Source organism: Lepisosteus oculatus, chromosome 22 (assembly GCF_040954835.1).
Source record: "Lepisosteus oculatus isolate fLepOcu1 chromosome 22, fLepOcu1.hap2, whole genome shotgun sequence".
NCBI lineage: Eukaryota > Metazoa > Chordata > Actinopteri > Semionotiformes > Lepisosteidae > Lepisosteus > Lepisosteus oculatus.
In genome coordinates, this window is record NC_090717.1 from 9,940,496 (window position 1) to 9,962,480 (window position 21,985).

At 43.0% G+C, this 21,985-nt stretch overlaps 2 protein-coding genes across 4 annotated transcripts in view; both read right to left on the reverse strand.

Annotated features, from left to right (window-relative positions):
- specc1la (sperm antigen with calponin homology and coiled-coil domains 1-like a) overlaps positions 1 to 9,663 on the reverse strand; it is a 73,336-nt gene extending 63,673 nt beyond the window's left edge. The window contains exon 1 of one of the 2 annotated variants that reach the window (XM_015366301.2): positions 9,315 to 9,663. The gene's annotated coding sequence lies outside the window, so the exon portion shown is untranslated. Of the gene's footprint in view, positions 1 to 1,166; positions 1,242 to 9,314 lie in introns of those variants that run through there. The other variant, XM_015366302.2, reaches the window with a different exon arrangement.
- Positions 9,664 to 11,174: 1,511 nt separating this feature from the next.
- LOC102697387 (BCR activator of RhoGEF and GTPase) overlaps positions 11,175 to 21,985 on the reverse strand; it is a 118,254-nt gene continuing 107,443 nt past the window's right edge. For both annotated transcript variants that reach the window (XM_015366306.2, XM_015366305.2), the window contains exons 18-23: positions 21,845 to 21,954; positions 19,960 to 20,099; positions 18,995 to 19,129; positions 17,801 to 17,906; positions 17,217 to 17,379; positions 11,175 to 16,409 (exon numbers count right to left, since the gene is read on the reverse strand). In XM_015366306.2, coding sequence (XP_015221792.2) covers positions 16,320 to 16,409; positions 17,217 to 17,379; positions 17,801 to 17,906; positions 18,995 to 19,129; positions 19,960 to 20,099; positions 21,845 to 21,954 — 744 coding nt within the window. In that variant the 3' untranslated portion in view covers positions 11,175 to 16,319. The remainder of the gene's footprint in view (positions 16,410 to 17,216; positions 17,380 to 17,800; positions 17,907 to 18,994; positions 19,130 to 19,959; positions 20,100 to 21,844; positions 21,955 to 21,985) is intronic.

The following is a 21,985-nucleotide window of genomic DNA, read 5'->3' on the forward strand; positions in this document are numbered from 1 at the left end:
AGCTGATTTCAGATCAGATCAGTGTGTATGCATCGTTGATAGCTGGCAGTGAAAACCCTTATTTCAATAAAGAGGTCTTCAGAACCCACATGTGCTGTAGTCTCTGTGCAGGAACTTCTAAAACAATGACTGAAATGGGAGGTCGCAGCAGTGGAAGGAAGGGGTAAGCTTTAGCACAGCTGTGTGGTCAGAAGGGCTAAATCTCGAGGTGGCACCAGAAGGTGTTCAGGAACCGTGCAGTTCTGCACTCCGGAGGCACAGACAGGCAAGGCTGAACCTTAGGAGATGGAATGGCCAGTCAGCCAGCAGCCACAACGAGCAGGGAGAGGGAGTGTGCATGAGGATAAAGAAGGGATTTATGGTAGGAGGGAGGAGAATTGCTCAGAGTGTTTGGGGGAGGGCAGGAACGAGAGACAGACAAGGTGAATCGCACGAGCTTTGGGTGAGCTGGACTGCAGGTTCTTCAAAAAAAATCTGTTGCATCCCTTTAACGTTCTTAAAACGTTCTCAAATTGAAGACATGCATTCAATTGTTAAATGGAATTGCAACAACAATGGAAATAATGATGCAGAAAGGAGCTGTTTGCTTTGTTCTTCTCTACAACAACAAAAAAAACAGCAAAACGTATCTTTCCACACAGTGACCAAGGCATACAGTGGTCACAGATGTGTATTTCAATCAGCAGTAAACACAGACTCCAGGGCAGGGCTGCAGAGGATGTGGCAGTGTGTTCCTGTGTAGCCACTCCCTTCCCCTAAGGGATTATGGGATTGCAAAACACAGTGGGCTCTAAGGCTTCCCGTCACTGGCCTGATTCAGCAGCCCCCACGCTTCCATTGCGTGCCATGTCAGGCTTACTGCACTGCTACCGTGAAGCACTGCTAAGGGGAGCCTCCGTCTTCAGCTACTGTGTGGGCAGATCTGGATTTCTCTAGAGTGAAAATCAATTAACACCACGGTGATTTTATTTGACTGCCAGATAAATACAGATCCGCTACAAATGAGAGTTTCTGCAAGGACAGGTTCAATTGGGCAGCTTTATCATGTCCCTTGGAAGCAGAGCATGAGCTGGTCTTGTGAGGTCTCCGCTGTGTGTTTTTTATTCACACGAGAAAAGAAAGCAAAAGAGTTCAGCTTCTACATTTCCCCCACAATCATCCCTGACCTTGTCCCTCACGCCATGCCAGTCCTGCTGGAGTCACTTCCCTCCAAAAACACCGGCTTCCTGTCACAACCACCTCTCTGACCCCAGTGACATTCTGAAAGGGGAAACAAGAGGAGAGAACATAGAACCTGTGCCATCTTAACACCCAACCCTTAAGTTGGCCGAGGTCCTGCAAGGTTCTTGCTTAACCCTTACACCTTCCGTTTCGGGAGAAGGCAGGGCAAAGTTTATTTTGCTTAGCTCACTCAATAAACAGGAGTATCAGCAGGACTTTAGGCCAGAGACAAAACTGCATGCACCACATTCTAAACCGTGTTTTTATTTCATCCTCAGTTGTCACCTTCTGACACTGTAGTGTATGAGTTGTTATCAGGGACTACGGTGTGCTGTGTAAAGATCTATAATGGTCTACATTGCTTTCTTTTCTTTGGCTCAGAGGAAAGAAATGGAAATGTAGCAGCAACTACAATACATCTTATTCTAAATGCCTGTGGTTTGCAACTACTTCCACCTGACACTGCCTTGCGTTTCTGCTCCTGTCTATTCTGTGCTGAAGTGACCACATTAAAGCACCAGCCCAGCACTGCTGCAAAGGGTGCTTTAGGTACAGGGTACAGGTGACATGGTGGTCCAGTGGTGATCAATTCCAAACCTGTGCCCAATGCTTGCCAAAACAGGCTCTGGCTCCCCCACGATCCTGAACTGAATGAAGCAATTAGAAAATTAATAGATTGTAGAGAACAGCACAGAAAAAGGCACACACGCAATAAACCTGGGGCCTATCCTAGCAAATGCATAATGCGTACATTGAAGAACACTGTATAGATGCCACCAAAGTTTGCTAGACTGCTCCAGGTGGAGGGCTTAGAGACAGGCAACAGGCATTCTTCACTGTGCAAATCGGTGCTGGAAGTGTTGAAAAGGCTAGGCTTGTTTTAGTTTCCTGCAGATACTTGTCTGTGAAGTGATGCCAGGTTTCCCCATGCGCTGTTAAATTAAATCTGCATACAAGTTCAGAAAGTAAAAAATATCACAAGAGGAACCAGAACTTGTGAGCAGTTTTGACAGCTTCCAAGCACGGTCCATTGGACCACAGCTGCTACAGATCCAGTGTCATGTCTCCAACACGGTACCAAATTTGGAATAGCTCCACTACGTGGTGTTTGATCAATGTGCATTTGACAGCTGAAAAGAAAATGTGAACATTCATTCAGGATTTTTTAAAGACAGTGCAGCACTTTTAGGACATGTGCGAAACTTCATTTTGCAGACTTCTAAGCACTCAGCATGCAAAGACACCACTGTCATGCATTTCCAAGACCACAAGTGCTCTGGAAGCCTGTGTCAATAGATGCCAAATGTTCTATCTTTGTTGTTTAAGTGGCCAGCTGTTCAACAGATTTTCAGTTTTGTGCCTATCTGTTCAGGAGCTCCTCAGGAAACAACAGAGTTTTCACTGGGTAGGGGGACTGTTTTTCGCTGTAGATACTGCTACAGACTATTACTCATTAGAAGAGACCCTGTAAAAGTCATCGACATAGGTCATTTTTCTCAAACCCCAGTATAGGCTGTGACAGGGCAAGTCAATTCACATCAAAAGGTAAGAGCCATTCCATTTTACAGCCATTGCAATACATCTGGAATATAACAAAACTTAACAGTGTAAATTATACAGATTAGATTTCCCAATGAATCAGTTTAGCATGTGGTTAAATTTATCCTAATTGTACCACTGCAGTGGCATGATATCTGTATATTAAATGTTCCCTAATATGTCTGGCTGCTGGTGCAGTTCAGATGTTGTGCTATCAGTGAACTAATCTCCGTTATCGCCTTCACATGTTTTCAGGCAGCACACATTCTCTTTCCATTCACAGGCTTGTGACAGGAAATTAAATACACGTCCTTTCCAAGTTCAGCCGTTTATCCAGCATTGCCCAAGTTAGGCTAAGCTCAGCCAACAACCGACGAAAATGGGCAGAAAACCTCAGCAATGCATTGTACATAGACCAGACACACAAGTACTTGCCTATTTTGCACAGCGTGCACCCTTCATTTACCAGTTGAGCACCACTCGGACGAACACGTCCAACAGCCTCCCTTTAAGAACATTAACAAAGAAACAGAGAGCTCGGGGCCTGGCTCAACACAGAAAATAACATCACAACACCCTCAGCGTCAGCCCGCGCAGGTCCCGACCCGCTGACGAAGCGTGACGTGGGGAGGAGACACAGCCACACGAGCCCTCTTGTTTCCCTATCCTGCCCTCACTCTCGGACATCAAGCACGGCCGGGTTACGAGGAGGGAAATGGGGCATGGCACCGTCCCTGCCTCACCTGGAATTCTGGAGGCCACTGCTAAAGCCATCGAGAAACAGGCCGAGACACCCGGGACTCCGTGGTGAAGACGGAACCTGGAGTTCTCGTTACAGAACAGAGCTGGGGGAGGCCGCGCTCGATCGGCACGGACCTCGTGCGCCACGTTTTTCTCACTTTCAGCACACAGGAGCAGCTCCAGAAGACAAGAGTTCTGAAGACCATCACCTGGCTTGATAAAAACAACAGAACAAGACCGTTTATCAGCGGTCCAAAGGAAGAGCCGAAGGTCAGACGCTTCTGTTTCCAAAACTGTTTCAGAGGGCTTAGATTGTGGCATTAAAAAAAAAAAAAGAGAGATACACTTTTACGAAAGTATTGTAATGTTTTGTTTGAAACAATGCTATTCAGGACTTCATACCATTTATTACAGATTGGTCATCAAAATTAATAATACTTTATCATCTTTTATTTTTGTAAGTGTAAGAAAACCTCATCTTTGCTTTCGAATGTGAACAAGAAGATCCACCCTCAGCTTACTCAAGTGTTGATTAAATACAGCTCAGAGACAGATCCCACCTGACAGTGTACAACTCAGGAAATTCACAAGTAGAAGGTTATCACCACCTCTGCCACAAACCCCCTGTGAGTCACTGTGCACACACATAATGGGGTGTGTTCACATGGGCTGTATTTTTACAGCTTCCACAAACTTTGTGTAAAGTGCAAAGTAGACTGCCACATGTTTCCCTGCCAAGAAGAAACAGCTAACAACTGCAAGAGACTTTTTCTGCACTATATCAAAAATCGGTGGTTTATTTTTATGGATGGTAAAATCTTAACTGCCTTCCCAGCTGATGCGGATGTCGTTCATTGCAGCATATGATCTCCACGATTCAAAATGGCAAAATATCCTTCAAGGACTCCAAATTCCTGGGTTATTAACACCCAGGCTAAAAAAAGATCACTTGTGCTTCTCTCAAGTGGGAGCTTAAAACATGTGGAACCGTCGAGTGTGCCTTCTTTGTGCTGTGGTTAGGAAACAGGATGAAGGGAGAAGTTGAAAATAACCTGCTTTCAGGGTTAAATCACTGCGAGTACGGTTGTTTCTTGTCAGATGACAAAAGCACTCTGCCATCAGGCACATTAAACGTACCACAACATCACACTCCGACCCCTGTCGAGGTCAGCCTCACGCCTTGAGTTCTGTACCTCCTGCCTCTTTAGCCTGAAACATCTACTACCCAGCTATAGAGCTGATACACTGTGACAGGCCACACGAGGTGGCTACAGTTTGGACAACGCTCACCTTTTTACATCGGCCCCCTGAAGGGCTCTCTAATGGCTCCCAGTCCCGCCCAGCAGAGCGCTAAACAAAATAAACGAGACGTGCTCAAGCGCCAGCAGCATCCATCTGTTCGGCTCGCAGGGACGCGCCGGTAACTTTCACAAGACAATGTTCCCCTTCACTTTCTTTCCACAATAAATTCCATTAGCCAGAACACTTTCCTCTCTCCGGAAGCCTCCCCTTAAACCCAGGAATGCGTATTCCTTGGACGATAAAGTACTGCTTTTAAAGGGGTCACATTCCGATAAATTTTTTTAGCCAGGAATGTTCTTCAACAGGCAGAGATTTTCTCTGGGTGTTGGCAAGAGAGACTTCATCCCCACAAAAAAACTCTCAGTCCCACAAAGCATACGACCCTGGACTGCAGCGTCACCTAATATATCTAATATATCTGTATATATACAGATATATCTGGATATGTGGGGAAATGAGGATTTAAAATGGAGAATAACCCACACTAAAATATCACGACATTCTAAGAAGTATTCTGATAAATGACTGGAGTTTCCATAGGTTTCAAAGTCATGATTTTAATGAGAAGGGAATCCAATGTATTCAGATATCACATTTTAAGCATGCCTTAATTAGTGGAATAACAAGAAGTGTCTGCATGCAGGAAAAAAAAGCTTTAGATTGGGCTGCAACGATAAATGCCTCTAGTTTTAATTCCATGCAATTTACAAAACAAGAAAAACCTCGGAAATGAATTGACTGGAGCCTTCCAAATGGCAGAACTGGTAAAGGAGCTTAACCAATGGCATGGCGATCTCTATGATGACTGGTCTGAGCCTGGGTCATGCCAAGAGTTGACTATCACTGGGTTTTCCCAAATGGCAAGTGCCCAAGAGTTAGTGAAAACAGAGCGTGATTAGTCAGCCAGGGTGCCAGCATCATAGCGCCCCCTGCAGCCTCACATGTGCTTTTGCGTGTCGCTGTCAGTGAGGGACACGCGCCTCCTCTGATTGGTGCATGTGCTCCCCTGGGAGGCTGTGTAGCCTATGACAACTGGCTTGAAGGGGGGGCGGGGTCAGAAGAGCCCCCCCACACTTCCCCATTCTCTCCTTTGTGCGATAGTGGGGTCTGTGGCTGTGAGCTGAGACCTGAAGAAAAATGCAAGGGGCTGTTTCAGCTTGGGTAGGTGTAAAAGAACTAAAAATAGTTGGTTAAAAACTTAATAATAAAATTAATAACCTTTTTCCATAACATGATCCAACTTGTCAGCTCTGTAACATGCCTGAATTTACAAATGTTTACAGATCAGAGGTGACTATTCAGCCCATGTAATGAATTTGATTTCAGTTCGGTTTACGTTTTAATAGGCAGTGGAGGGTAAAACAGAGGAAATGCCGATGGCCCTGTGCATGGCAAGAAATACGTCTGTATCAGCTCTAACATAAAACAACTGGAACACAAGCAACCACCAAAAGGTCTTCTAACCATCACAAGTGTGTAACATTGTAGATGCAGGCACTATTCTCCGTGTACTTTACATTAGCTCGGTTTCGGGAAGACTCTCAAGGCAAGGGCAAAATGAGCACGTCAGATTGTGAGAGGTTTAAACACGGCAGCAGGACACCCGTGCCTGGGACAGTGACACCCTAAGATGGAAAGCGCCGGGGGCGGTTCGCCTGCGACCACTTGAACTACAGCAAAACAAAAAAGCAAACAACCGAGAGGCGGGGAGAGGAGAGCCTGCTGGCGAATCAGGCCGTTAACGCCTTCCAGCCAATGAAGAGGCTTAATCAGAAGCTGTCTGAAAATGATAGGCCCGGGTGAACGCCCCACACGGCTCACGGTCAAGGCAGGGCGGAGCGAGGTCTGGCGATTCGGCACTGCAGCGAGACAGCGCCTGCCCCTCCGTGGGGGCGCTCGAGCGTTACTGCGCAACACGGTCACCGACGGGGCTCACCAGCAAGACTGGGTCCTCCAATCAACACAGGAAAACGAGGAAAACCACCGGAGCCAGGTCCGGAAAAACTCGACAACAGAGCTGCGGTCCTTTACCATTATACACAGCTGCCCCGACGAGCAATTCGTCCCAACACTGATTACCCTCTCAGATGATTTTTGCCCTGTGCATGAAGCCTCATTCCTAGCGCTAGCCCTGCCCCATGCTAAAAATGTGGTGCGCTTAAAAACGGACACCAAGGTACTGTGGCAGGAGCAAGGATGATTTGAATGGCTTGTGGTAGGAATGAGCAATGAGTGTAGCGGATAGGGAAAATGTTAGAGTGGAGAGAAAGTACCTCCAAACCTTCCCAGCCTCTCAGCCACTGAGCCACTGAGGTTGACCCTGTTCCATGCAGGCCTCTGCCAACTCACTGTCGCTGCACAGATAAAGCTCAGATAAAACAAGCGATCCGCACCAGTAGCGCGTGCGCCTTTTCAGATTCCAACTGGCATAAGCTTCACAAGCAACCATCCAATAAAAAACCCCAAACAGACCATCAAAATAGGGAACAGCGAGAGAAAAGAATGAAAATAAATCCTCCACATTACAGAGAAAGCATTTTGACCTTGATCAAAAATGATTACAAACCCTAAAGAAAAGAATTAATTTGAAAATTGTTTTCAGATTCCCTTGTACAGTCACACAGAATTTACAATGGTATTCACTAATTAATTAAGTGTATGAAATATTGTTATAACCATACTTCATTACCAATATATGTTTGATATTAATTCAACACTCACTCATCCTTGAAAGTGCTCATTAAGATTGCTTGTAGCAGTGCATAAACTAAAACGGTGTTAGTACTTATTTCTTAAATCTGACTTTTTGCACATGCAATTACTTTTGAAGAGGTCCCATCATTAATTAAGCACTGCGTAAAATACATCCATTTTCTAACAGCTTTATCCAAATCAGGGCTGCGGGGGAACTGGAGCTCATCTCAGAAAGTAACAGGCACTAGGAGGGATACACCCTGGACTGGACGCAAGGCCATCTCAGGGCACACAAAGACACACACTCTCACACCAGGGCAATTTTTCCCGGACGCCAATTGACCTACCAGCAAGTCTTTGGACTGCGGGAGGAAACGGGAGCACTCGGAGGAAACCCACACAAACACAGGGAGAACACATACAAAATATCCCACGTGCAGAGCCGAACCGAGGGCCACCAATACTAACCACCAATAAACAGATAGCATTTATTATCAGTTATTATCTATGAACAACTTTTTATGTCAAATGAATGGTGCCAATATTTATATCAGTTACTGTGAACAAAAATTTAAAAGACATTCAAGCCTAATGGGCTAACCGTTGTGTGAGAAAATGAATCAAAGCCTACATATGAATTACATACGCACAGCTGTAATAGATTTCAGAGATTATCTGCATTAATAACTAATATTTTGGGAGGATGTTAGCAGTCATAGGCACAGACTGAAAAAAAGCAGAAACACAAACCTGAGGCCACAATTAGAAACTACTGTGAAGTGCATCTGAAAACTGCGAATTAGAGGAGATTCTTTACACAAAGTGTTGTGGGAGTCCGAAACATGTCTTTCAGTAAAAGGCTGGATGAGACCCAAGGCTCAATTAGCTTCTAACTGCCTGAATAAGAATGGCCTCTTGTCATTGTCATCCTTAAATTTGGGGTTGATTAATGAGCAGTCAGTGACGCAACCTAATTTGCTTCAGCTATAGTGAGGCAAATCCATAAATCAGACCGCGGTAGCACTAGTAAAAGTACTTTGCGTGTTATAGATTATTAGCATAAAATTGTGTAAATCTTAAAATTCTTGGTCTTTGTTTTATGCCTAACTTAGAGGTGCGTGTGCTATAAGCATTACAAGTCGAATATTGCATTGCCCGCGGATTGTCTGTGTAAGCATTCACAATGCCCAACACTTAACTGGGGAAAAAAAAAAGAAAGTCATTTCTGGTCTCAAGCACTGTAATTACCACAAACGAAGTGAACCTCAGTTCAGCGAGTAAAGGCACAGCAACGCCCGTGCTAAAACTAAAAGACCCCCCTCCCCTCCTGCGAGAGCGGAAAACAACGAATTGCATCATTATGAATCGGGAACACATTGACCAACAAAGCCATCACACCCCAACACTGCTTCGGTGTTCAGCGTTCATAATCTGCTAGCAGTGCAAGCAGCCGTCGGTCACGAGTTGCCGGACAGGGGGGACTGGGCAGACGGCAGCGACGACGACCCTGTCAGAATAACACAAACGCGGTACAGCTGGTCACCAGCATGCTGCACTAATGGAGAACGAGCTAAAACACCAGTCTCCCCACCGCAGACTTTCAAATGCGCGTAGCGTGTAAAAAACAACAACAACAACAACGACGACGACGACGACGACGAAAGCATCCGTCTTCGTCAGCGCACCAGCAATATGTAACACACAAGCGCATGTGAGACCACAAACAAACCCATCCAAGAGCCTCTCCGTGAACCGTGCGCAGCCAGAGGAATCTATTTAAAACCACCTCGATGCGTGTTCCTCCTCCGCCGTCTTACCTTAGGACTTGCTTCTCTTCCCCGTACGAAAATGGGTCGCACGCTGATGGAGGAGTCCCGTGTTAGGGTTCCCCGCTGGAGACGTCAATCCGTGACTGCTGAGTGGGTATCCAGTAGTTACTTCGCCCTAACGCCGACAGCCCCGACCCCAGCCCTGAGCCCACAGGACAGGACTGCCTTGACAGCGAGAGAGAACACTCCTCGTCGCTAGAGCGTCCTCTCGCCCTGGGATCCGCTAGGATCGCTTGGAACTGTGGGATATTGACTGAATAGGAGCTGGGCAGGTTTCCTTCCAACATCCTTTGTGTTCCCAGCTGTACAACTTCGCTGTACGGACGCGTTCGCCAATGTGGGGAAAAAAAAAGAGCCGACTTCTGCGAATCCCACGCTGAAGGACAATCCCGATCTCACTGCTTCCGCCTGGAGATCCCTGCCATTGCACTTTTATTTATATAATTTTCTACTTCCATTTGAATCTCTGTTTGCGGAGCTCATTGGATGCAAAGACGCAGAAACCCTTAAGGAAGAACTGTGAGCACTCGGGTTTACAGCATCGGTTTGCAGGTCACAGGTGCTGCCAAAATCACTAAAAGGAATTCAGTGCAAGAAACGAGGAGCACAGTATATACAGTAGAACCGATTTTGACAATTCTGAATCCCAGATAATAAAAGTTGTCTTCCAAAATATCACCGTTCAAGAGGTCTATTCGACTTACGATTTTCAAATCCTACAGAAGATTTTCATTACCCTGCAGTACTGTATGTCTAGCTTTAAAAGTTAAAACACGTAAAAGTTAGTTTTTATTGTATGTGGAACTGTACTGATGCACTCTGGGGGCTCGAGAACATACAGTAAACATGGGGTGGGATTGGATTGATCTCTAAACTGATAGCTGTGGGAAAAAAAAAACTGTATGAGGGATGTCTCAAACTGAATACTTTGAAGAAAACGCAGCAGGAGTTATTTAGCTTTGATCTGTAGCTGTCCTGTTAAGATTTGACTTTACGATGTGGAAAGGCTCTTTTCTAACAACATACCTCTCTGATTATGATGAACACAGATGTAAGCTGTAACTCCTTAAAAGCACTCTTACCTTAAAAAGTTTTAAAAGACATGTGCAGTTGTCATCATCCTGCGCCATCAAGCCTCTTGCGCACAAACTTTTGTAAACTACAATCAATACACGCACGTGTAAAGTGGGGTCTCATTGGTGAATTATGGAGCTTTCAACTCACTTTAACACTGTTGGACCCATCTAATTCACAAGAAAATGGATTTCTGAAAAATCAAACATCCATCCATCTTCTAACTGCGAACACAGAACATACAAGCTCCACACAAATAGCACTCCCGGTCTGGAATTGAACCAGGAGCCCAAGTGTTGTGGGGCGGCAGTACTAATCACTGTGGCACCATGACACCCCAAAATTTTGAGATTATCCCTCATGTCCAGATGTTCTATTCCTCAGAGTAAAATTAATTCAGGCATTCAGACAAACACGTACACCTTGCTAGTAGGATTTCCAGTTAAATCCTCTCACATTTTTTAAGAACGCGCAATACTTTGAGAATTCAATTCAAAATGCTACTTTGATGGCCTGAGCCATATTATGAATTTTCTTGTTGTGTTCATCTGTGGATAATGTTTCTTGCGGACTGGCAGCAGCTTTGTCAATAAACCAAAGAACGCATTTTTTCCATGAAATGGAAATTTGAAACTGAACTTGGCCTAGGGCTCCTGTTCGGTTTGTCACTCTTCCAGCTTCCCATTCTCTTGTTTTGAGCTGGAGAGCTGGAGCAGCAGGGAAGGGTTTTGGTGAAAAAATGGTCAGATGAATGAAAGAGACCCAGTGTCAGAGTTACATAGATACAGGAGTTTTTATTTAACATTTTGTGTACAAACAGTGGCTACAAATGCCTTCAGAACTTTTTTTTTGTCTTCTGAATACAGTATCCCTTTTTACAGCTACTTGATTAGAACACAAGATTAACAAAAAAAGGAAATAAAAAATTAAGCTAATCTTTTATCTCCTTAGCTGGCCGGTATGTCCCATCTCTTCAGATAGCAGAGCTTTAACATAAAGTATGAAACGTCTGAAATAACCATTTACATGAAGATAACAGTAGGACCTGGGCCACTGACTACAAGAGCATCCTTAACACAGAAAGCAAAAACACAGATTTGCATTTATCTGACAATCAATCAAAGTCGTTTTTTTTCTCCTACACATTATATTTTAATATTATTAATTTGATTAGCATCTCAATAAATTAACCCATAACCCTGAATACTGGACGATGTATGTGCCCACAAACCTAAATGAATCTCAAAGGTTTTTCATTTTATTCTCCAGGCCACCACAATTGTTTTTTTTAATCAGCTTGGGCTTTCAAAATCTTTTGCGGTAGTAAAGTAATTCTAAGATGTTTCAAAGATTTGCATGTCTCTCTAGATCTGAGAAGACTGTGTATCTTGCCCTCTTTAGGTAGCTGGAATGACAAAAAAATTCTATTTTTCTAATACTATAAAGGTTTGCCAGTGAAATGCAGAGGCAAAACGGATTCTAACGGATTTCGACTGAACAAAGGAGTAAAAATGAGGGTGAACATTTGGTTTTTATTTCTACAGAGGTGGCTGAAACTGAAGGACTGACTTCACAGTGTACCACTGAAGCAATTCTCTAACAGCAGTTCAGCTGCGCCTGATGGTTGGTTGTTGTTAAAAATCATTCTAAATACTGAAAGCTAGACTGTACTGTATAAAAGCAGAGTGGAGCACAGAACTGAATAATCTCCAATGAAATATGATAGAATAGAAATTTCAAATAGTCATGCCATGTCTTTATTGGCAGTCCTTTCCATTTCCTGCATAGTTTTTTTTTTCACGTTCATCTGTTTATTAAGAAGCATTTAAACAGCTCATTTGAACTTTTAGAAGAATTGCATCAGAGGCATGAAGGAGTGCCATAAATGCTACCTGTCAGGGCCTTTGCAACAATTAACAATGTGACGAAGCACACTTTTGCTGTTCTTGGTGATGGCAGGTGGTGGCAGGATCTCAGATTACTCAATTTCTTTTTTGTAACTTGAAATACAATCCCACCGCTTTTGGATTTGGATTTTTGGTGTTTTAAACATCTCAGGTCACAGCTATGAACCTCAAGTCCGTGGTGAGAGGAGGAAGAGGAAGTGTAGGCAGACTCCTCCCCCCCAGCCCTCGAGCCACCCTGCTCAGCCTCTAATTGGAGGAGAGGCGCGTCCCTCACCAGCAGCACCACATGCCTGTAAGGGCCTGGGAGGCCAGAGGGGTCAATGTGTAGCTGAGACCCGAGAGCCCAGGCCAAGTGATCCCACCTTACCCAGCCATTGTGCACTGAAGCTAGGGGGGAATGCATAGCACAGTAGGCATGATATTACTCAATTTCAGCTAATACCCCTCTCTGTAAAAATAAAAATCAGTTACACGAATGAGTTTAATTAGCAACCTAAATTGCAGGCGTTAATCTTCAGTACTAGAACACTGATGAACAGGCTAAAGGAAAACTAAAAATAAATTAAATGATAATCTGAACATTGTTCAAGCCACTGACTTCCAAAAAGAAAGCAATTAGAGGTATACTAGGCGATCTGTACTCTTGAAGGAGCAAAGTATAGAGAAGAGAAGTTATTAGGCCAATATGTCATGTAAGTATATTTTAAACCAAAGCCTTCGAGGTACAGTAATATAAAAAGTTCCAAGATCATGTCTGATCTGTCCTTCCTTGTCACATGGAGAATAAATATTTGCATTACACATTTCCTTCAATGTTTAGATTCCTAAGCAGTATTTCAATAGATGGTGTTCTATCCCTTCAGTAGCACTCAAAACGTTTCATTTCCAAAAGAGATGATGGTGACAGGCTGCCCCTATTCCCTATTAACTAGGACGCATACAGGACAAGCCCTCCGTAGGTGGTGAGCTGGTGTTTGAAGAATAGGCATACAGAGGGAAAAAAGGCAGAATTGTCTATTGGTACAACTTCACTGCACGTCACCAGGGATCTCACACCATTACCAACAGGACAGTATCTAGGGTTGCCAGTTTTTGTCCACATTTACAAATATGACTTAACATTATTTAACTCATATGTCCTGCCCAAAATATCCAGCTTTGGGTAACAAAGCATAAATCAGAAATTATTGATGGGTTATGTAACCACAAGAAAAACTAAATCAGGAAAAGGCAATAAAAAAAAACAATTTAAATCAACATGCCTGCATGTTAAATAATTACTACAGGTATTATCCTTGTAATATTGACATCTTCACATGTTTTAATTAGTAACAAAATAATTAAGAGAACGTTTCTTGTTTTTCTTCTTGACGACACGGCCCGTAATCTGAAATTTTCTAGAACGTCATTTGAACCAAGCATGGGGAAGCAAATTGGCACATTTAAGATATTGCTATTGAGTGTAGCAGACTGCTCCTCCAAAAAAAAACATTACAGATACTCGGAGCTGTGAGAAACAGAAAAAGGCAGCAAGAAAATAACAAGCATCCTTGTAATGAAAGCAGCCAAAAAACCTCTCTTAAGGTGAAATTATGTAGATTGAATATTGTACTTTCTTCTCACATATTGATAATATTGCTAAAAAGTTCTTACTTGTCAAAGCAGTTCACATCATAGAAACAATCTGGCTTGGCAGATGGCTTCAATTACTTACATCATTTTTAAAGAAATTCGTTTTTATACCCTGAAGGTGTGTGGCCAGGAATTATTTTCTATGATCACGGAGATGGTAAAACATGAGGCCTCAGATCGCAGAGTATGGCACAAAGTCATCGCCTAATTCAACTACGGATTGTATTGCATAGGAAAAACACTACAGTAAATCACGGGCAACGCTGTGCCTGATAAGCTTAAGAGTTTCACAAAATATTATTTTGGCCAAGCAAGGGGTTAACCTTCTAATCTCCAGTGAAGTAGTGATCTGTCCCGGGAATTTTTTTAAACAGATTTGCCACAGGGACCAGATTTGGAAACATACTGTAGAGTAAATGTGTGTAATTATTTATTCAATTTAAAAAACTGACAAGTTCCGAATAGCAGGACGCAGGCATCCAACACTGCCTCTTATCCCCACTGGTCTAATACAACTGGCGATGCTAATGCACCTGTCACTTGGGATACTCATTCCAAGAGTTTCACAAAATATTATTTTGGCTAAGCAAGGAGTTAACTTTCTAATCTCTAGTGATCTGTCCTGGGATTTTCCTAAATACAGGGAGCAGATTTTGTGAAAAGTCACATTTAGAAGATTATTTTTCATCAATTTAAAAATCACATTTAGTCAGAAGAGTCATCTGTATTATTCTTTTTTAAATGATAAATGATGTAATTAACCTTATAAACAATATTCTTACTAGTTGTGCATTATTATCCATGTGTTTGTACCAAATAAAATAAGAGCCCCATGTGGGATAATTAATTTTTTACTTTATGAATAAGAGACAATTACATACTTTCACCTCTGTTTCCTAAACGGCAGTAATGAAGGTAATGCAGTGTTTAAATAAATCGAATAAGCACGGGTTTCAAATTATATACATATGTGTGTTTAAAAGCTGTGCTTCTAATGAAATCTAATAATAAGCTGTCAATATCATGGGGCAAATATTGGAGAAGCTGAAATAATAAGATAATGATAATAGAAATCTGAAAACATAACACCAAACTTTCACCTGATTTTTTTCCCTGTCAGTCACCTAGCACAGTGAAATAATTTATTTTAACATAAGTTACTTCATTAAATTAAGAAAAGGACACCTAAATGGTACAGACACATTAAACACCTGTCATTAACTACAAAGCAACGGTACACTAGGATGCTTCTTTCACAGTAAGCCTTGCTTTGCAAAGGAAATAAATGCAGCTCTTCAGCACAGAGCTAAAGTCCTCACAGGCCCTGCGTTACTCATTCTCTAGCAAACACAACAGCATGTAAACTTCTGATTGTAGCTCCTGTTTGTTGGCTAGGAGTCCCATACGGGACTGTCTTTCAGAGAGAAGCTCTGACAGAACTCTCACGCTGAGTGATATTTCAGCTTTATACTGTATATCACTCCACAGATGTACATGTAGGCTTTAAGTCTCTCACTTCGTTAACCATTTGGGACTTTTTGTCTGCTTGAATGGGACACAAAGTGTAATTATAAGCAAGCTTCAACAGTGACCTCCCAAGTAAAGCAGTAGCTCCAGCACTTTAAGAACACTCCACCAATCACGTATCCAAGACCATGTTCACAAAGCTGCACTGTCTGGACTCTCAGGTTCGGCTCTAAAGCCTTTTCACTCCTTCACCGGCATTTCTAGTGAAAGGTAGTTCACTAGAAAAAAAAAGGCCAAGCGTGAACACTCATGACTGAATAATCTGTCCTCCAACACAAGAATGAATATATAATATACAGACACAGCTACCGAAGCAAGAAAAGTGAGTGATCAAAACTACTCAAAGAAAACATCATAATATGAGCACTGGTGGACAGTTTATAAGTGTGCAACAGCTCTGAAAAGCACAGTGATGCTCGTATTCTCCTACTGCCATTTCCGATTTCAAAATTAAATGTACATGTTTAGTCTGTCTACACTTCAAGACGTGAACTCAGATCTATGTCCGATAGAGGTGTAGACGTCTGAAATGAAAGAAAAAGTTTCCTAAGTATTGATTTTCTAAATGTACTGGTGTCAGACAAGACATGAACTGAGGGATCAGTAAAATGACGCACACTCAAAGCAATGCTGTGTCAAACTTCTCATCTCGTTCCTGTGTCATTAGCGCCCTCTGGTGGTTATGTGACACACAGACGTCAGGTCCTTAAATTTCTTCACCTTGCACAGTCAGCCGCAGACCGCACTGGCCTGACAGCCATAGAAATCTCACACAAGTGTCCTCTTTTCTGTCTTGTGAAAGTTTCAGACGGCTGGAGGTCACACACAGGGAAGTGGGATTCGGAGAGCTGGGCTACACCTCAGTTGAAAAGAGGATGCTCTGCCGTTTGCTGTCGGGCGTGGGGATAGTTTCCAACTGAAGGAAATACAGTAAAACCTGGACCTGTTCACAGAACGAGAGAGAGAATAAGAGAAAATCACTCCGGGTGAATACAGCGCATCGGAACACCTGTACCATTCGTGCAATCTTCCCCTCAGAAAATAGGTACCCAAAAATATGGTTTGATTTGTGTGCTCCATTTGTGCTGAGGAAGAGAGACACCTGTTGTGTGGAGAGAGCATGTGACATTTCAGAGCAATTGGAAGGCGGGAGTAAACATTGTCAAGCAGCCATTGTACTACAGTACGTATTAACAAAGGTCATCTTTACGTGGGTTCTATTACATATGTAACAGTCTCTCTCATAAACACAAAAAAGTATGGTAACGTAAGAGACTGACCAAGACTGTACACAGATTATACAAACTCTTCAAGAATGATTTAATGCAGAGCATTACATTACTTCAGTGTGTTTCCGTTTGCCCTCCGGAAATGGCCTTTTTCCGTATACAAGGACTAAAACTCTTTTCAGACCTTTGCTGACCTGAACTGTGAGTACTTGCCACCCTACAAATGTGTACAGAGCAGTTCTTGAGTTAACCGTAGGTTCTTCTGGAAAGTGACCTGGTAACAAAGGATTAAGATAACTGGCTGAACAGCATCTGGCAAATCTGTAGAACAAAGTGGACTGACAGGGCCCAACCAGCAACAGGTCGAGCACTTTTGCTCAGACGTCAATAGTTCACTCTAGAAACCTAACATGACCTACAGGCAGGTGTCTCACATTTCACTGTAGCTTTCACTGAAGAAGGTTTTTGCTGTGAATCACTGTGGAAAAAATATAAGCAGAAAAAAAGCACAGGTACTGTACCTGTGACATGACCTCCAGTGACCAGCTGTCACTCATAGTAATTGGCTGCGTGGGATTGGCTGGAATCTTGCTGTCCTTCTCAGAGGGGCGGAGCAAGGTAGGTCCAAAGACTGTGGCCAGATTGTGGAGAGACATCTTATTGATGCCTTCCTTTTCAGCCACTCTGAAGGGGAGGAAGAGAAAGGCTACGAATGTCAGAAATTCAAATCGTGATGTTCTGGATGTACATTGCCCCAGCCTTATCGACGAATGTAGCACTTTAAGAAATTGTGCATAGTAATTTTAGACTCCTAGCATTATACAGTATTTTGCAATGCACTCTTCAGCAGGTATCTCCATCGCTGATTTGGGGAAGGCCTGTTTCTAAAGAGTTGCGACATCTGTAGTTTAAGATCCACCCTCTGTGATGACACCTTATTAATGGATTATCATGACTCTACAAACTGTTTCATGGCAATGCACACAGAGAACAATGCCAAGACTGAAGCACAGCTCGTGCATTTAGCAGATTTGAACAGATTTTAAGAACATTTCTGAACAGATTTAAGAACGCGTGACATGAAGATTCAGCAGGAGCACTTTACCTCTTCAAGTGGTCCAGTAAGAAGAGGAAAGTGACGAGGTTTGGCTCTGGTAATGACAAGAGCAGGTTTAGCATGCAGCTCTCCTTGGCCACGCTGTCAGACAGGGCTGGAGGAGAGGAAGGACAGAGTGAGACGGGGTCCCGAGCAGAGATGTGACCATCAGCTTGATTTCCCGGTCCTACAGTAAGTGGAAATCCCAAAAATCGGAAAAGTACTCCTGATATTTATCACTTATGCAAAAGTCTTAATAATCATCATTAAAACTCTTTAAAGGCACAAAAACAAAGAAGTGAACATTTTAATGCTGACCACTTTAAAAAATGCTGTATCACTGAATCAAGTTGAAAAGTGTGAAAACAGGAAAGACAGCTGGACGAGATCCTTGGATCAGTTACTGTATTAACTACCAAATGAACTACATGGGCTGAATGGCCTCTTCTTGTCTGTTACTTTGCTTTTCTTCTAAGAGTTAATTGCCTATAACTGTATATTTAATATTTTACACAAGCTTAATCAAATATGTAATTGTTAAAGCTTAAAACATACACTACAGTAAATATTATCTACTACGAAAAACAATGATTAAATACATATGATTGATATACAGACTGAGGCAGGCAGCAGAGATGGATGAAATATACTATCTAAATATCTCAAATTAAAATAAACAATTTCCAGTTTTTCCTAGATTCTGTGGGTACAACATTGGTTCCTGTCTGTATGCACAACAGCATTGGCAAAGACAAAATTTCCAATAAAAGGCTCAAACTCAAAATATCACATTATATCTAGATGGTCTTACTGTATATATAAGTCTTAGCTGTTGGTGGGAGCTGGGTGGCATAGTGGATAAGCCTCTTGGCTCATGACTGGAGGGTTGCAGGTTCAAGTCCCCTACTGCGGATACTGCTGCTGTAGCCTGAGTGAGGTGCTTTACCCCAGCTGCTCCAGTCACCCAGCAGCATATCCTGGGGGTAGGCTCTGTGATGGACTGCCGTCCCATTCCAGAGGGAGCGTTATTATTTCAGTTATGCCGCGGAAACAAGAATACGTTGTGGTCCAGTGAGCCACTGTGGCTTAAATCTGATCCACCAACACTGAACCAGTCAGGTGTCTCTGGCTAACCCCGAGTTTATCTGTTGCCTTCGGTGACCCGCTGCGGGAGAAATGCACAGGCAGGCCGCAGGGACTCACCGATCCCTCCAGCGAAGTTGGGATAGAGCTCGTCAGTGAAGAGAGGCTCAGGGAGCTCCCGGAAATACAGCTTCAGGGTGCCTGCGATGGCGTTCACATCCATCTCGCTCATCATGACGGACACGTCCTTGTTGTCTGCGCACACACAGGGAGGGAGGGCTGAGACCCACAGTGCAGCAATCTCTACAGTCCTGTCCTCCAATCAGCACTGAACCGCTGATGTGCTAATGACAATGTGACAATGTGGTGAGGCAGGAGCTACAGATTGGGTGAGTTTTTAACACAGAACAGACAATTCCATTTTTTTTTTTAATCGGAGCCACTTAATTGCGCATTGAGCCATCTCAATGAAGGTGACCTTTTAAGAAAAATAAAGTACTAATAGCTAATGAGTAAGCAGGGAGTTACAGCCTTTTCTGAGATACATAACACAGGAATCTGTCATTCTTTCCACCAGAACCATGCTTTTCTCCCCTTGATTCCTTTAATGTTAACTCCAGAGACAGGCGTTGTGCGGTGCTTCACCACACAACTGTTTTGCACAACATGTAACAAAAAGCACGCTGCTTGAGGGATATGTATTAATTAGGACAAAATGTCAAAACGGAACTAAGGAGAACATAGAAGATACATCATCTGAGTCTGAAGTTCATGTACAACATGAAGTTCATGTTTCTCTTTTCGAGCCACAGAGTTAGGACCTCGGTTTGACGTCTCATCCAAAGGCCGACACCTTTTTACAGTGTAGTGTCCCTGTCACTATACTAACACCACTACCAGAAGCAACCTTAGTTTTTCCCAGGAGGTCTCCCATCCAGGTACTGACCAGGCTCACACCTGCTGAGCTTCAGCGGTTTGCCAGTTGTGAGTTGCAGAGTGATATTGCTGCGGATGGGATGCCTCATGCAGCACTGGACAATCTTCTGCAGAGTCATGGAGCCCAGGAAAAAGAAGACGCTACTTACTGGCATCAAAAGCTGCTTTTAAGGCCTGAATGTCCGTGGCCACCCCCGACACCCTGTAGATGCCCACTTCCTCCATGCCTCGCCTCTCAATCTCCTCCACGCACTGCCTCACAATGTACGGCACCTTCGACCTCTCTCGTCTGGGGAGAGGAACAGACACAGCCTCACCACTCCTGACTACTGCAGGCCTACTAACTCTTCATCCTGTTCCGCATGTGAAAGGCCGGTTTGGACTGCGCCTGGCCCTGGTCAATGCTAGAACAAAGGAATCGAGCTAACGGTCCACCACCAGAGGTGAACAGACAGTGTGGCGGAAATGACACGAGCGCAGCGGTGTTTTTGTGTTTGTGTGTGGTGCCTGTGTAAGCCTGTGGCTCAGTTTGTAAATACTCAGGTCAGCTGAAGTTCAGATCATGGTCCTGTTACTCCTAAAAAAATACTGGTGTGAAAAATATTCAGTCAAAGACCATTCTGATTATGGAGTGGGCATATTGAAGGAGATCCCTGATCAGCACTGGTGAGTTTACAGAACATGTTTTACAGTGCGTTACAGAATGTTTACAGTACATATCAAAGCAGGTTATTAAACACACTTCAGAACAATTACAATTTTATGACTGCAGATGAGCAATTATTAACTCATACCCTGAGATTCATTCTTGAATTGGTAATAATGTTGGTAATTTATCGTACTCCCTGTGGATAAATTATATAGTACTGTTCTTTTCATGATGATAACCTGAAACAAGGACATGTTAATCTGAATGTACTGGTTACATCTCTTTTCGTCTAGCCCACTCCGCAAACTAGCCTTCAGTTCTTCTGGATGAAGCCTCCTGAAGAACTAAATAAACAAACCTTCCACAGGGACCCTTCCTGAACAAAACCTCATTACCTGGTATTAATGCTAATTGAATTCAGCCTCTGCGTCCTTGCTGAGAATGATATAAACCCATGTGTGTTACTGCTATTGAACCAGTGTTTCAGTGAAGCTTAATGGTGCCACTCCATCTGCTAGTGCCTGGAAAGCTATGTTTTACTGCATATTATTATCCCACACTCAGAAAATTAAGTGCATATATTCGAGAGGACCTTGAGCACAGAGAAAAACAACAATGCATAAATGAAAACCTTTCATAAAGGATACCAGCACTGCAGAATTGTATGGTATAGGCTTACTGTATGACTACAGTCATTTTTACATTTTTACATCAAAATGTGTCTGCATTTAAAATCAGTTGGCTCTGCCATTGTGTAAGATCTCAATAAAAAATATTCTTCAACAGAAAAGAGAAATAGACATGATTAAGGCATCAGTGGTGAGGATACTACACATTTAGCGATTCTGTGATTAATATTTATAGTGTGCCTTTACTTTCTTATTGGGCATTAACTGGTTACTGAAGAACATGTCAAAGTACAAAACAGCTTAAAAAAGTGGGAATTTAGTATTTCTTCTGTCATTATCCCCCAACTAACTCTCAGTGTGTGGTGAGTGACACTGGGATACTAATAGGATAACAGGATGAGAAGCTCAGAAAACCTGCCACACACACCAGTGTGGCTTGAGAAATGTATGTACCACTGATATGAGTTCAGTGACTGACCAGCCTCAAGAATTAAGCTTTTTAATTTCAATTAAAGAACCCATGGTTGTAAATGCTGGTGAATGTATTAGCACGCATCTTTGTTTTCTACTGAGGTCTGGGACAATATTGGCCAACTTCCATTTGGGTATAAGGTTACTTTATAACCAACCAATTGTGGCCAGTTACTAAGTTCCTATATAGAGGTAACACATCAAACGTGGTACTTTGGCACCTGAGCCTCCACAATGAGCTTTTTTTGATTCTGGTGTCTGAAGTTTCTTTTGGGTTTTACTTACTTGGTCACTACGGCGATTTTAACCCCAAAGACACCCGTCTGCTTCCGCGAGGGCATTCTCTTCAAGCTAAATTCCCGACTGGTGAACTTCATGGACAGTTTAACTTCAATCTAAACAAAATATGGTTGTTTGTATAGTTAG